This window comes from Larus michahellis, chromosome 19 (genome assembly GCF_964199755.1).
Source record: "Larus michahellis chromosome 19, bLarMic1.1, whole genome shotgun sequence".
Taxonomy (NCBI): Eukaryota; Metazoa; Chordata; class Aves; order Charadriiformes; family Laridae; genus Larus; species Larus michahellis.
The window spans coordinates 7,093,756-7,110,212 of NC_133914.1; the positions used below are offsets into that span (position 1 = coordinate 7,093,756).

General features: G+C 46.0%; 1 protein-coding gene across 8 annotated transcripts in view; it reads left to right on the plus strand.

Moving 5' to 3' along the window:
* The window catches only part of HIVEP3 (HIVEP zinc finger 3), a 324,947-nt gene that overhangs the window by 260,858 nt on the left and 47,632 nt on the right, over positions 1-16,457 (plus strand). For all 8 annotated transcript variants that reach the window (XM_074563334.1, XM_074563333.1, XM_074563335.1 and 5 more), the window contains one exon: positions 2,214-2,359. In XM_074563334.1, coding sequence (XP_074419435.1) covers positions 2,214-2,359 — 146 coding nt within the window. The remainder of the gene's footprint in view (positions 1-2,213; positions 2,360-16,457) is intronic.

Here is a 16,457-nt window from a genome sequence, read left to right on the forward strand (position 1 = left end):
CTAGCTGTTTCCCTTAAATATTTTCTTCTTTATGTAACTATAAGTTGTCAGTCAACCCAACATAAAATGTAAACCAGCTCTAATATTTTGTACAGTTATGCATGCAGCAAGCTACCAGCAAGCAGTAGTACTGTATATACTGTCTACATACTTGGCTTGATTTTTAAATTACCAGTGGGATTTACCGAGCAGATCAATTCCGAAGTGACTGTAGGCTCCAGCGTGCATGTAGGGATGGCTAATTACACTGTATCGGGCTTGCACACTTTGTAAATTAAACGAGATTGTAAAGGGGATAGTAGTGACTGTATGATTTTGGCTCTCTGGTGCCTTTCATCTGTCGATGTTTTGTGCTTTCAAAAGTTGCAATAAATAAATCTCATGCTACATCTAGAAAGTCGTTTTGTATTCCTCAGTAAATAAGGAACTGAAGTGGGAAGGTTATTGCTAGCATCGTTATGAGCGCGGAGCTCATATCAGGAGGTGAAGTCATGACAGTCAAGGTTTAATTTTTGAAGGTGCTCAGTGGGTCTCCTGCCACTGATTTCCTCCAAGGACAGACGTCTCCGTGCCCAGAGACAGCAGCTTGAGACTCTTTCTGCTGTTAAATTGTTAAAATGGTTCCTGGCACTCTTCTGTCCTGGGCTGACAGCCCTCTCCCACATCTCCTGGGCACATTTAGGGAGATAGGACAGGACAGGGACAATTCCCAGGAGGCATCTAGAAAGTCTGTGTGGGTCTGATGGCGTGGACAAGGGCTAACCTGCGTGAGCTGGCCCCAGGTGCATTTAATGCTCTAAACTGAGCTCCTGAAATTACTGGGCAAATTACCGGGAAATGTTTGACCTCAGTTTTGCAAAGCTGCTTTTTAATGAGTCCATCCCTCCTCCAGCTGAGAATCTGCTGGTAGTAGTAGCAGCATGCTGCTGTGGGAGCTGGGCTATATCCCACTCAGTTTTGCGTGTCTCGGTTGGAGCTAGTCGCGCTTTGGCTTCCTGTATAACCATGGGAGACAAAGAGGCACCTCTTGGGTGATTCATCTCCCCTTAAGATAAGTGTCTACGGTAGGGTAGATGAATCACCCTTGAGAGCTGCCACTCTTTCCAGCAACCGTAAAGAATAAAGGGTGACCAGCTCTGCTTTAGACTTCTGCCAGTTCGTTGGCTATGTTCAGGCCAAGATCCCTCTAATAACCCTCATCTTTCAAATGCCTTCAGTCTGTTTCCATAAATTACACGTAAAGCAAGGGTACGGGTAATTCAATTGAACTTCAAAGATATTCTTGCCCTTGTGTATAACATAACCTGGGTGAAAGGCAATCTGCTTTCCTCTTGCAGAGCTTTGGAGACCCCTGCTATTTGTTGTAGGGGGGCAAGATCCCAAGATTTCATTCCGGGTGTGGAGTTCTCCCCTTGCATCGCACAGAGCTAGAGAGGCAGCTATGATGTTTACGTCTATATACTGTGACAAATACCATTAAACATGCTAGATGAGATGTCGGTGCTTGACTTAAACCTTTGCCAAAACAAGGGGTGGCAAGTTAAACAGTGAAAAAGCAAATTTTACCCTGGGAACATCTGGGGAGGTTGAGGATTATTTTCTCCCGTGGGTTTTGTGGCTTTCTCTGTACTGCACCCTTGGCAACGGGGTTTCAGTGAAAGGAAATCACCTGAAAGCTTTGACTGTCAAGTGATTTATATCGAGTTTAGATGGCTAAGGTCGAAATCTGTGTGAATGTGGGTGTATGCGGGGGAAACCCAAGGTTGAAGTTAAATATATGAATTGTACAGATGCCTCCTCTCTAAACCTTTGTAGACATATCTATTAGAGAGAGGATTATCCAAGGACAGAGCAGTGGATTTGGGAACAGAGACCCACGGCTCCACCACATGCTCAGAGTGACCCCAGCCAAGACACATCTCTTTATGCCTCACTTTTCCTGTTGGCCAGAGCTGGATAATATTGAGCCGCCAGATGCAGGGGATGATTTAAAAACTTGTAAGCGGTCACAGTGAATATAACATCACCAGCAGGGCTCAAAATCCAGAAGCAGAGGCCCTGTTTGTTAAGAGGATGTCCTAATCACTTCACTTAGCTGTCAGGAGCAGCACGTGCGGTAGATTGCTGGCTCTTTCTGAGGCTGTTTGGTCTGTGTCTGTCTCAGAGAGATTTTGTATGTAATCATTGATTGTTTTGCTCTTTTGGGGAGATAGGTTCATTTGCCTTCGCTCCTTTCTAATGAAGGTCGAAAAGATATAACTAGAGCTGAGAAGGAAGAGGATAAAAGAGGAAAATCAGAAGAAGAGGCTCTTGTAACCAAAAGAGGGGAGCCTGTCAGGATCAAGATCTTTGAAGGAGGGTAAGTGTCTTATTTTATTTCTCTTTTTTTGTGTCACAGTTGTATAGGAGTTACTGATAACAATGATGGCAAGTCAGTGAAGGTGCCATGTGGAGGTGAGCAGTCAGCTTCCTTTCGACAGCAACTGTAAAAACCTGGCCTTTGAGATCCGTAGCTACTCCGGACTGCATTAATTTTGTTTTTTTGAGTTGTCTTTAAGTTAGCAAGCACCCCGATCTCTTTTCTGAGCAGGTGGTTGAGTGAAGATGGCTGAAGAGCACAAACACATCTCATAGCTGTCTCTGATGTGACAGAGGTGTACTCCACATCTTCTGAATCTTTCCAGAGCCTTCTCCTGAAAATGATGTTCCTAGTGGTTGTTGCCATTATCAGGAGGATCTGGGGAGATCTTTTCTGATGCTTGGGTTTTGGGTGGGGGAGAAAAGAAGGATTCTATTTATGCAATTTTAATCCTGCCCAAGAAAAGTAGCTCAAACCAGAATGGATGCAAGGTCTAAATTTGATGTATATCTTAATTCTTGGCTCCAGGTAATTCAGAGTACTCTTCAGTAATTCAGCACTGGTCTAATACTACTGTTTATCTTTTCAAAAGTAAAAAATCAGGTAATAAGTAGCGTGTCTGTGGGATACAATTAAAGATCATCCTTCCTGTGTGTTGCAGAGGGGGCCAAAGAGATGTAAGAAATCCCTAGCAGGATTCATCAGTTCTGCTCTCGCCATTGGGTGGTCTTGGTTTTTGTGTGTTCGAAAGGGCTTTAATTAGTCAGTGGTTGTGGTAACCAGTTGAAGTTTGCTTTTATTTCAAAACATTTCATTAGCAGATGATCAAACTAGCTAACCAAAAGAGTAAAATAGTGCTTTGGGAAAGGAAACCTGCTTGTTTGTTCAGCAGATCTAACCTCTCACCCAGACGTAGGCACTGTGCACCCAGCTCAGGTTTAGATACGCGTCGGCAGCGAGTGGTGAATGCAAAGAGCTAAAGTAGTGGCAACCTGTAATGGTTCTGACCTGAAGTGATTTAGGGAGGGAGCCAGGGAATCGCAAGAAAGCAACAGACTGAGAAATAAGATGGGTTTGGTACGCTGCCATCACACTCCTGTAGTAAGTAAGACCCATGGGATTAACTGAACACCGGGTTTTATTGCCTTAAAGCCCATGAGAAGCCTCTGTTCCCCTTGACCAGGTTGTCCCAGAGCTGCGGCTGTTCCAGGGGGACTCTTGGACTCCTTCCTAGATGTGATTAAAGAGGCTCAGCATTAACGTGAATGAAAATCACCCTGGCAGAGCAGCTCCGCAGAGGTTTTTTGGGGAGAGATGCGGGGGTGCTCAGTGCTGGCTGCTCCCGCCATGACGAGCTGTGTCTCCACGTCCCTGCGCTCAGGCGGGGAGGCTGGCTGCGTCCCCCAGCCCAGGACAACGGATGCCGAGTCCCATTTTTCTAAACAACAGACACAAAATAAAGCAACTTTTCCAACATGTTCTGTGTAAGCCAGCATCAGGGAACGTATTAGTCATCCTGAACGTATGCTATGTTTTATTTTAAAGCTCCTGTAGCACTTGAGGCAGCCGTCCTTCTGGATGCAAGACAGAATATAGTAGCTGTTTAATGCCAAGCACAGGCATTAATGTAACACAGCAGGTCGCAGAAATAAATTTTATATGCAAATTACATGGCATACGGACTGCCAAGAGGTCAGGCAGGACGGGCTGCTCTCCCGAGGTGCGTGGTGCATACCTGGTGGTCTGGTTCCTGCTAGGTTTCTGCTGTGGAATCGTTCAGCCTCAGCAGCCCGTGTCTGAGAGGATATTTTCTTGCAGGGAAGGAACAAGCCCGCCGATGAATCCACAGGGTGCCTAGTGCTTTGTGCAAGATGCTAAATGGATCAGACTCCTTTCCTGGCCATCTCTAGAAAATGTTTTACCAAAAGGGCATCCATTCTCAAGACATTATTTCACCGACTTTTTTTTTTCCCCTCATAAAAATTTCCTCCTTGTCTCATTTTTCCCCTTATTTATTGGTTTCACATGGTCTGCTGCTGGCTAGACCCACCCTTCCAGTGGGATGCAGTGTATTTCAAATCTTTTGGAGCCGTACCGTGCTTTGTTGCCTCAACCAAGAAGGGAGATTATAAAGAAATTCAAGTGTTCCCACAAAAGGTGAACTTGCTGCAGCTCTTTTAGCTCCTTCTTCCCCTCTTTTTTATTTTCTTCACAGCTCTTGCCTTTCTAACTGCCATTTTCAATACTGCTTTTCCCTCTGTACAGTTTTCTGGCTTCCCTGGTCCCGTAGCTGTCTTTGCCCCATTGCTATGTCGCTTATAGCACTGCCGGGACCAGCTCTGCTATTTCCCCCGCTGCTGTCCGCTGCCGGCTAGAATCATATTTATTGGCTTTCAGAGAAGACCAAATTTCATACTTTCATCATATCCACTGCCTATTTGTAAGGAATGAACTGATGAACCTGCCAGGGGCTCTCGGTGCACTGCGGGACAACGTGGCTTCCCTTGCCAAGTCCCTCTTATTTGAAGATGTCTCCTTCCTAGCTACGGAAGTGGAGGGTTGCTTTGCTTGTGTTGGCCCACTGGGAAGTGTTTTAGAAACAGCAGCTTGCAGATTACTCGAGCCTTGATGCAGGTTCATACTTGGGTTTAGGATCAAGGCTCAGTAATGCCATGCATGGGGAGTGCTTGGGTTCAGTTTCTGCCCTCATCACCCTTTCCATGAAGGATGTCAGTCCACCCCTATGGTTTCATCTCAGGATGGACAGTAGTGACCACTGGGGTTGTCAAGAGGACCTGGGTGGTGAAGGTGTTCAGCTCCCGTTGAGTTACCCAGCCGTTTCTGCACCTACCTCCCTTGGCCTCCTGTGGAGAAGAGTACCTGTTGTGTCTCTGGTTTCCTGGGGATCTCAGGAGGGACGTACATGATTCTACCTTGACTTTTACACAGTTAACTACAGACAGGATCCACAGAGTTTTATGTTAGGCTCGTCTTTAAAGAACAAATTCCTCTTGGAGAGCAAGTCTTAAGATCATTCCATATGTAATTTCCACAGTGACTTTTACTTGCAGTCCTGAAATTTCAGAAGACTGAATATACCTCCACCACAGCCAGCATTCACCCCTCCACCACGAGCACACCCCATGCACTTGATTGCAATGGAGATAGGAGTCGTTTAACATCCCCCACAGACTGGACGCTGCACAGTCTCGTCAGGTTGTGTCTTGGAGAACCATGTCATTAAGCAGCCAGGTCAAAGTTTGGACTCCTGGAGGAGATAATAAAAATATCTACTGGACTTGTCCTGAGCGATATTGTGGTGGTTTTGAGCAGTGAAAATGATCTTTGAAGGTCAAGCTGGCCAGCACTGCTGCAGGAGAAGCGCCATGATTCCTTAGTGGCTCTGTGTCACCTTCATCAATCTGCTCTGGTATTTTGGAGGCACCGGGCCCATTCTGAAAGCTTACATCATGAAACCGTAGATTGGTATCGACCTGATTTGCGAGTGAGGTCTGTGATGGTGTCATGATCTTGTCAGGGGGATGTTGCCTGTTTACCGTGCATTAGCATTACCAAGATGAAATCTGATAGTAGCGGGGTAGTTACAGTCAATATATGTTCTTCTATTTCATAGCCAAAGTCTCTGTGCTTTTCTGGGGCCTTATCGCACTATTTGATTATAACTACTGGGGAAAGCAATACCAAGATATCGAAGGTTAAAGACCACTAACCTTAACTGACATCCCCAAACCAGTGTCATGTAAAATGAGTACTATATCAAAAGGAAAGCAATCTTTGGAAAAAAACCAAAACCTTATGGCTGCAACCTTATGGTTGCAGACGCGAGTATCCTTGCATTCACACCTTAAAAAATACCTCCCCTTCACACCATCCCATGTGTATAAATCCAGACACGAGCAAGAAGAACCCATGGTGATGTCATGTAGTGTATCTTTTAACTTTAAGAGGGATGCTCATGGTGCTGTTGTGACCCAGGCAGCTCTAGTCATCAGTTTGGTCTGACTCAGAAATGAATCCGAGTCCCTCACTCTTTGTCCTCACCAATGAGTAAGAGAGTTGCAGGGTCACCAGCCATGGGATTTCCTGAACTGGGGTCCTGAACCCCCCCCACTTTAAATGACTGTTCCCTTGAGCCTGAGCGAAGCCCTTTCTGTCTAATACAGTACCAATACCTGGGTGATTATGTGAGGTTTGACCATCACATTCCCTAGAGAGCCCCGGGGCTGGAGGGGCAGGCGCTGCTGTGTCGCGTTGCCCCCCTCTCCGTGCTGTGGGGCTGCTGATGGGGTTTTAGGCAGCAGGAAGAAGACGAAGCCTTACATCTGCCTCCCTTAGCCTGGCCAGTGAGCGATTTTCCCTGGGGTTGAAGGAAAATGGAGAAACTGTGGGACTGTTTTGTCATACTTAAACATGACTGCTAATTAATGGCTGCATAAGTCAAAAAAAAACCCTCTGGGAGACCCGTTAGCTGGATGCAAACGTCCCTTCCCCCAGCTCTCTTCCTAGTTCTTGCCATTGTGGACTCACAGGGATCTGTGGTCAGCTTCTCCGGGGTGATCTCACTCCATGTCTATGACCGGCCACAGAAACTGCAGCTCCCACCGCCCGCTGACACACACCTAATGGAAAATCCCTGGCACAGCAATGCGAGAGTTTTATTACCCTGGAGAAAACCTCTCTGCTAAACAAGCAAAGTTTCTCAGCGTGTAACTCCAAACCTCTGCATCAGACCCGGTTCGTTCAGGGGATTTCCTTTGCTGCTTAGATGAGTTCTAAGAATTCATCATATTTATTTTGAAAGGAGACATTTATGCCAAAGCCACTCACTTGAGCATGCACGTTAGGAGCAGCGGAGGAATCGGAGCAAGCTCTCGTCTGTAGCACATCCCACTGCCGTGTGCACCAGCCTGAGTTAACGGCTGAAGTTCCTTCATTAGCCTGAAAAACTGCTGGAATTCTGGAGGTGAACTCTCTTCACAGCCCCAGGGCAGTGCCTCAAATGGGTATATGTCTCTGTGAAGCCGGGCTGAGCTTAAATAGTAATATTTTAGTCCGTATGCTGCACCCAGGTATAAGCAAAGAATTCCTGTAATTCACATTTTTAAGCAAAAGGGGCTTTCCTGAGACTGGCAGCTTTGCACGGAAGCGAGAAATTGGTGTTAAAACTTTCCTGTTAGGGCTAGTGATGCCAGACTGACCGGTCAGTGTTAATTTGAGCATTCTGTGGGGTTTGGTTGCCGGATTTTCCCTGTCTCGAGAAGCGCTGAAGAGGCATCGCTGTGCTTCATTTGGGCAGCCCTGTGGCTGCACAGTCCTTCTGAAAACCTGGTCCTGCATGTGGCAAGCTGCCCTCTGAAACAGGATTTGAGAGTCTCAAAGCATCGGCTTGCGCACAGGTGTTTGTCGTGCTTCTGAAATGACCTTTAAAAAAAAAAGAAAAAAGAAAGCATTGCTTATACGTGGACATTTTGGGTTGTTTTTCAGATAGGACTTTGCAAGAAATGCAGAGGAGAGCTTTCATGCCCCTGGCTTTGAGACTGGCAGGGACAGCCCTATTGCCTAGCAGATCCAAGAACGATTAACCAGCTTGTGTTGGGGATGCTGCGGAAAGGGACGGGATGAGCATACCCCGATTTTGTTAAGGCTCATATGAAAAAAAGCCCGTTTCGCTCTAAGAGGCTGGTTCCCGGGGTCTGTACCCACAGGGGCCGTGTACAGCCTGAAGGGTCGTGATGCTCACGCTCGCCAGGATCCGTCCTTGTGGGTACGCGGGGTTGCGTCCAGGCACCATCCTCCGTGTGGGGGAAGGACAACCCTCATTTCCCATGCCCCTTAAAAGAACATAAGGTCTCTTTTAAGCACCATACGTTTACACTCTTTATTTTTTTTTTTTCCTAGCACTAGCAAAGCACACTTTCTGCTTAAAAAGCTAACAACCCAAAGGAGACAAGGCACAGGGTGGCAATTTGAGGAAGGACGGAGTTGTGAATTTTACCGATGCTGACAAGATGAAAGGAGAAATTGTTTGAGGAGACAGGTTTGCAGGCAGTGAGAAAGGCAGCTTGAAGGATACATTCAGGAATAGCAACAGAGAAAAATAGCAACTAGAGAAAAAATATTTTCAAAGTGAAAGGAACGTATGCTTTTTGCTTCGAAAATCATTGCATTCTTACTTCAAAATATCTTTAAAAGCTAATATGAAGAAAAGGTTCAATTTCACTTGAAGCAAATGCTTTTCCTTCCCATAGTATGTCTTCATGAAAATTTGCATTGTTTTTTTTTCTTTTTAATTTTGGGTTTAATTTAATTTATTTTTTTTTTTTCCTGGATAATTCAGGGAGGAGCCAAACTGAAAAATTAGTTTTTTCAGTGGTCTGTTCCGGAAATCTTTTCTTGGATTAGGAGCAACAAGGCAGACGGCAGGAAACAGCACAGGGAAGAGGAGGAAAGTGAGAAGATCGCCGGTAGAGTCAGGGCAGAGAGCAGCAAAGCGAAAGTATAACTTGCTCGACTCCGACTCTGGAGACCTCGACCCGTCTGCTCGCTGCAAGCCGCTGCCGAGATGTGGTAGCTACGGTGTGTCTGCGAGAGCCGACAGATTCCCTTTTGGAGGGAAAGTGTGGGACGGCTCTGTAACAGCGCCAGTTCCCCAACCTGCCACTCAGCAGACTGTGCTGCGAGCCAAGAGCTCTTGTATAAGTAACCTTGTATAACATAGAAATAACCTCAGGTTATTAACTTTAAAACAGGTTATTAATTTCTGTCAGGAACAGCTTCTGGTTGTATAACCACTGCTGAAGCATCATGCAAGATCCCAAATGTTGTACCTTTGGGACAGAGCTCAGGGCTTGAAGCTCTTCATATTTTCCTTGCTTTCTTTATATTTTCCTCGCTTTCTTTATATTTTCCTTGTTTGCTCTGTATTTTCCTTGCTTTTACGACAGTACATGTAACCTGTGATTTGATACCTGCCCTGAACATTTCTCAAGGGTCTGTGCAATGTGAATCAGCGTCATTCACATCCAGTCTACTCTTTGCTACCTCCTTTGGTTTCCCCTTTATGGACACAGGTCCAAAAAACCCCATTAAATCTGGAATATGTTTTGGTCAACTAAGCATGGACCCACTCTCCCTTATCATCCTAGCCCTCATACAGCTGGATGAAAAAATATTTGCAAGCCTGTGGACCCCTGTGCTGTTCAGGCTTTGGGTGCGGTGGTGACCGGCCATCACTGCACCACCTCCACCTTGGCGCTGAAATGCAGGATGTCCCCACTCGCCAACAGCTTGGAGCACTAGAGATGGCTTTCCTTTAATACCAGCTGTGTTTGTGCTGAGCAGTTCCCGAACAGGCTGTTCCCTGGCCCCCTGAGCATCTCCTGGAGACAGCAAATGGCGGTGGTGAGAGCAGAGCACTGTGGCTTGGGGCTGGTGGACTCGTGACTCACCGTGACTCTTGGATAAGTCATTCTCCTCCCTACACTTCAACTTCCTTGTCGTGAGAGGGGACGCACAAACTCACTGACTGCTAAACTTGACTATATTATGTCTTTAAAATGTCTTAATATTCCTCAGTGGGAATTGTTAAAGTTTCCTGTCCTGGCTACCTCACCACTTCACTTGACAAATTTGGTTCATTCTGCAGCTTATTCCTGTTTTCCCAGGAAATCTGACAAACACAGAAGGATTTAGTCTAGATTGTTGTCTGGTTTTCTTTATTATTTTTCCTAAATTATTTTTGCCTGTACAGCCAACCCGCTTTCTTGACACGTTCTGCTGGCAGGAGCTCATAATGCAGCTTGATGCTGATTTCCCACAGCCAATTATTAGAAAATGCTATTTCCAGTTTCCTCTCTGACCTTGTGTGGGATGCTCAACTTTCTGCAGGGTTTTCTTTCCTCCTAAGTAAAGATCCCTGTAAGCAACCAACCAGGCAGCCCATACGCTTCCCCGGTGTGACCTGGTTACGGTGGGGCAGAGGCTGAGTGTGGTCCTTGGGTGGAAGTCGATGCTCTTCCTGAGCCCCGTGTTCCCAGTGGGGTTTTCCCAGCCTCTTATTCCACTCACCATGACTTTTGTCTTCTCTGTATTACACAAAGACAAGAATTCCCATTTACTTTCAGCTCAAATGAGAAATACGGACTTAATAAACAGTAAGATAAATAAATCAAGCAAGAAAGCCTCTTTCATGCCTTGCACAGGTGCCTGGGGTGCCTGTTGAGGGCAAACTTGCCTTGCTGGCATTGTGCAGTATCTTATCTGGAGAACGAAGAGCGCTCCAGCTGCCAGGCTTGTCAGTCTCCTGGGGTAGCACTAAATGAATTAAAAATCTACTAATAATTGCATTTATTCTAGTAGTTACTTTGCTTATAACACCTTGTAGATCCTAGGATCAGTCCAGATGATAAAGAGAGGCAGCCTTTCTTCTGCAGGCTTTGAGACCAACAAGCAAAACGTGTTTCTGGGCTGGGACAGAGCACAATTTTTCTTCCTTTTTCGGTGGAAAGAGGAGTTGAGGTCACTGCAAGCAAAGAGGCAGAAGGGGAGGCCTCACTTGGTGTATCTCTTCCGTGCCCTGCCAGAGACTTGTGACCCAGGAGATCACCTTGCCTCTCCCTGTCCCAGTCACCCCTTTGCAAAAATGGGGGCAAAGCCGAGGATGGCAGTCGTGGGCGTTTCATCTTCAGACCTCATGTCTCTCCTTGGGGCTGGTTAGACCATTCTGCTTATGAAATGTTATGATGAAAGTTTACTGGAAATAGATTTTAAAATGCATCTCTATACGCTATCAAATTTAAGGTTTTCATATCTAAAGCAGAACAGATAAAGCTTCTCAGCCTTTTCTGCTTAGCACCCGCTCTTGGTGAGGGTGCCGCATATGGCAATTATTCTCTACATTTATGAATGTGAGTTGCTGAGTTAAGTTACAAGAACGTGTCTTCTGCCAGCTTTAACAGCAACAACGAGAAAAACGATAGGTTGACCTATGTGCAACTTTGGCTTATTTCTGGGACTGGGGTTTGCTCACGAAACCTTGTGTGGACTACTCCGGAGTCATTCTCTATAGTGAGGGCACAAAATGTGTGGGGTCTGAGAGGGGGAGAAGACAAACACAGGGAAGATGACCCCGTCGTCACAGGTGGGGAGAGTCTGAGGATATAAGCTGTGTGCTGGCATGTGTTTTATACCGAAGAGTTACAAAACAGCATTTTTGCAACCTGTTTTGCATGGGTTGGACTAGATGATCTCAGGAGCTCCCTTCCAACCCCTACCATTCTGTGATTCTGTGATCTGGGGCAAAAAGTGCAAGTCCAGTGCTGTTGGCAGAGCTATGCACGAGAGAGAGGAGAAAATGTGACATCTAAGAGCAGGTGAAGGGACACCCAAGAGCATTTCACAGTGCCTTGATCACCCAGGTAAGGGGAAACCAGTAGAAAGGAAGAGTGTGATTTGATCAGACCGTTTTAGCAGCTGAACAGGGATGGAGAGAGGTAGAAATTGGTTAGAAAAGATTGCAGTTATCCAAGTTGTAGAGGGTCAGGCTGGAAGATTTGGGCACTCACAACAAAGAGAGAGGGCAGGGGATGGAGAGAAAGATGGGACACATTGGTGCCAGCAAAGAAGTGAAGAGAAAGAGAGGAAGAGGGTCAGAGATGATCTCAGGATAGGGAAAATGACGTACTCCTAGGAATGGGTGCATGCCGGTACCAAGTTAATCGCACTCCTATGTGTGTGCATTTCCAAGGTTGTACGTGACCTCGCTTTTGTAAGAGTAAGCGTTTCTTTGCAGTTTAGTAAAAGCTGGACACTCTCCTTTTCAGGGGTTTGAAAATGACAATGTCAAAGAATCCACGTGGTGTCCTGAAGTAAATCTGTGGTTGCCAGCGCTGTCCTTCTGCATCTCGGATTCGCAGGCATGACACAATGTCTTATTCTCAGCCACTGTTTGATATGGGCCAAATGTCTGGAATAATACGCTCTCCATGTTAGCAGACTATTTATGAGCTTGTGGCAAACATCAAGATTATAGGGTTTTCACTTTATTGATTCAGTGACACAATCTCTACAATTAATTCAGCGGAAAATTTGAGGAGGCAAACGTTTTTACCAGGTTTACTTAGGATTAGCCAGTTCTTAACATCTGCATATCTAGGCAGCCTGTCCTATACAGAAATGTAATTTATAGAAGTCCTTTAATAGATTCCAAGTACTGTGCAATCAATTAGAAACCTGATGTTCCAATAGACAGACCCAGACCTAACTGCCTATTACTCAATCCATATTCCACTAGGCAAACAGCAGGAAGATGATTCTGAGAATATAATTCTGAACTGGCTTTTTGGGACTTCCTTTTGTGTCTTTTTCTAATGATGAAAACATTACTTTTGAGGAGACAGGTCTCGTCTCAAGGCAGATGTTAATCCGATTCCTGTTTCGTCGTTTGTTTTGTTGTGGGTTTTTTTGTTTTGTTTTTTTTTTTTTTTCCCCTCCCGATCTTCCCAAATGTAGTAGTTGATTTTCAATTCTCTTTAGTATCGACTACCAGAGAATCCCAGTGATGGCAGAAGGGATGTGTAATTCTTGGGAACATTCTGCATGATGGAAGTGATAGAGGTCTGAGAGTAAAGTGTGTCAGAACTGTATTTTCAAAAAATAACATGCATTTAAGAGAATGAATGAATCCTATGAAATGTATCTACTGACTAGGTATTTCAACTAGAGAGGGACCATGTTCCTGAGACTGGGAATTAAGCACTCCCTGCTCCCAGTTTGGCTTCCGAATTTTAGTTTTGGAAAAGTTTTAGTCTTTTACATAATTTGGAAGTGAGCGCACAAGTCATACTGATGGTACGAATGCTTGTAAGAACTGAGTAAAGCCTGTTACATCCTTAAGCAGTGGGACTGTGAGAGCCAGACTCTGCATTTAAGAAAGATTTTCCAATTCTTCCTGGTTTGTTGCTGGAAGGAGAGCAGCTTAGCTTGTGTGCTTTGTCCTGATATAGCCCATGATGTAACTGGATCTTTGATGGTTATGAATATCATCGTTCATCTGCACAACTGAGGGAGGTGCAATGCCGTGGAAGGAAGGTGAGATCATTCCTCCTCATGGGACGCCGCTGGGCTTGCTCGAGGGGGGAGAGGCTGTGGGACGTGGCAGGAGCAGATGGAAAGAAGACCAGCGGGACCAGAGGGAATGGGCAGAGTCTGCTGCTGCTCAGAGAGCCAGCGAGTTGCTGGAGGCAAGGATCCAACTGCAGGGACGTGGTGGGCAGGGCTGCATATATACTTTTTTTTTTTCCCCCAATATTCCATCTTCCCAAGTTGCCTTTCACTATTTAAAAGTTATACTTCCTTTTTTTCCTTTTTTTTTTTTTATTTGTGAGAAAGCCTCTGTACTTACTTTTAGTCTTTTTTGTTTGAGGAGGAGCTCACTCAGGACGCATTGTGGGCAGATGCCTCTCAAACCTGCGGCCAATCTGAGTCCCATGATCTCTGGATCATGAAGGGCTATACGGCGGCTGTCAGCCCAGTTCGGTTTCTCCAGGATGGAGGAGTGGGGAAAAGCTGTGATTACTTACAGTGAGTGTTTAAAGTATTTTCCCTGTCCCGAAGGAGCTGCTGCTGCTCGGGCAGTTACGCAGAATCAACTGAGTGAAAAGGGAGGGAGGGATGCGGTGTCCCTCTTCAGAACCATGTGAGAAATCCATGCATAGGTGTTGAAAAATAGGAATCCAGGCTGACTGTAACTGCTGCTTCTTTGTGTGTAGAACCTCAGAGAAAAGGCAATGTGACCTAATAAGATATTTTTGCTGCTCTGTTTTGCTGCTTGTGCTGGTGTAGAGATAAGACTGGAGTTACAAGATTTTTATGAATTGGAAGCAGGGCTGCTCCATGGGGAGATTACAGTCAGGGTCTTGGCTAATTCTCCTGACGATGTTCACCTGGCATCTGTGCACGGTGGTTCGGTTTCTTGGAAGTTCGTGTGTTTCTGAAGTCATGGGTGCTCTTGTCTCTAAACTTTCTTCAAGACTTACCGTGTCAAACATGGGGGAATACTCAGATGCACATAACCAAGATTTTATAAACCTTTCTGTTTGTTGGGTGCTTTGTCTTCTTGTAGACCCTGGACATGATTGATCTGGTTTGTATAACTCTTGGTTGGGTTAGCAGCACAGTAGCGGCACTTTCAAAGAGCAAATATTTCTTGCAGATGTTTTAGATCAGCAGTTAAACCAGTGGTTTTCAATGTTTGTGATTTTCTTGCCATTCTTATTTAAACAAACTATTTGATGGCAGAATTATGTGGTTTTCAAGGTTGTGAGAAGCTAAGCACTTACGCCGCTCTTCTGAGATTCAACTGTGTGTATTTCAGTCCCCTTACAAGACCAAAGAGCGTGCGGTCATCTGCGAAACGTTGGTCTGAAGCGTGCCGGAGCAGCCTCCGAGCTGGTTGTGATAAAATAAGAACCTTTCCCAAACGTGAACTGAGCAAAGCCCTTCATGACTCACAATACAGCCCTGTGCTTGGCAGGAGAGCTGCTGCAGGGCGGGAGACATGGGGGCTGTCAGGCAACTGGAGCTGAGTTCTGGGGAGGGACGCCGTGCTGCACGAGGGCCCGTCACGGCGGCGTAGTGCTGCTGGAGAAAAGCAGCACATAAAAGAGAGCCTGGAGGAGTTTAGGCTAAAGATTGTCGAGTTTTACGCAAGAATTCAAAAAGGCCGAGCAATGTTTGGCGTGTGCTTGCTCAGGCGGTGTACAATGGAGGGGAGGAAGTAGTTTTTTGCATGGCTCTGTTATTTCCCTGGTTTGTGGGTATGTTCCTCCTTTCCCAAAATCGTACAACGTTGGGAACTGCAGTGAGATCTGTGTACGTGGGAATACAGGGTCACAGTACAAATAAAAGATAATTAGTCTATTTACGCAGGTTGTGAACAGCCTTGAGTTTTAGAACTGAAACATGCTAGTTTGCTGCAAAATATAATTAATAACAATAATTTATTATCAGTTCAGCTCTTCATGTGTTTAATCTTGAGTTAAATTTGTTAAACTGAAATCTAAGCTCGTCAAAGAGGGGCTTAATCGTTTGAGGTGCTGGGTGATGGGCAGAGCTCGTTGCAGTCATTAAGAGCCGTAGGTACTTGTGCCTGTGCAAATGGGACCTTTATGTGGATGTCACCGTATAAGTTTCATAAGCTCACTTACAGCATCCAAGAAAGAAAATTGTGGCCTTACTGCACCGTCGCGCCATTAACTCTGGTGGTAAATTAAGAAAGTGCTAATTCATTGCAAAGGGTACTTGCAGGTGGCAGCAGCCTACGAAAATAGAAGAGCTCTGGGAGACGTCGGTCCTGCAGTGTGAACATTTGCAATCTGCAGCTCGATGTTACCAGCAGAGAAAGTCACGGTAATTTCTGACCCATCACCGCTGTGCCCCAGCACATCGCACAGCGACTCCCCAGGGCGCCTTCACGTGAAGCACGTTTGGGTCTCTCTGCTGGAGCTTAGAGAGGTTTTTATCCCTTGCAGTGAAGAGCAGAGAGTTAAAATAGCTTCTAACTCTGCCTCCTCCTCCTTCAGAAGGGAACTTCACGGTCCTCCTTTTCCTGCACAGCCCAGAAACGCTGGAGAGCCCAGGACGTGTCAGCAGTAACGGCAGGCAGCTATTTTTGCACAGACAGTCTCTGCGGCCTTCCTGCCATCCCTTAAGAAGTGTGAGTCGTGTCACCAGAACCGCCGAGGCCTCCAGCAGCCAGGGTCACATCTGGAGCAGTGGGTTCGTGAACTGTGCCTGGGATCAGATGGCTTCAAGTTCCTCTGCAGATGGTCCCGTCAAGGGAACTCCCAGCTGGATAGTGATCCCACCAGCGCTGGTGGTTGTTGGCAGCCTCCAACCACTGGATGTTTATCTAAGAGAGGGGAAGACGAGTGGTTTTGAGGAGGAGTCGCCCCGGATTCTTGCAGGGTTTAGTGTCGCCTTGTCTTCAGACAGCAGCACGTCTTCCAGCAGAATCTCAGCTGGAAGCAAGCCCACGTGTCCCGTATGAAGACATGTACGTGAGACAGCCCCAGAAGCC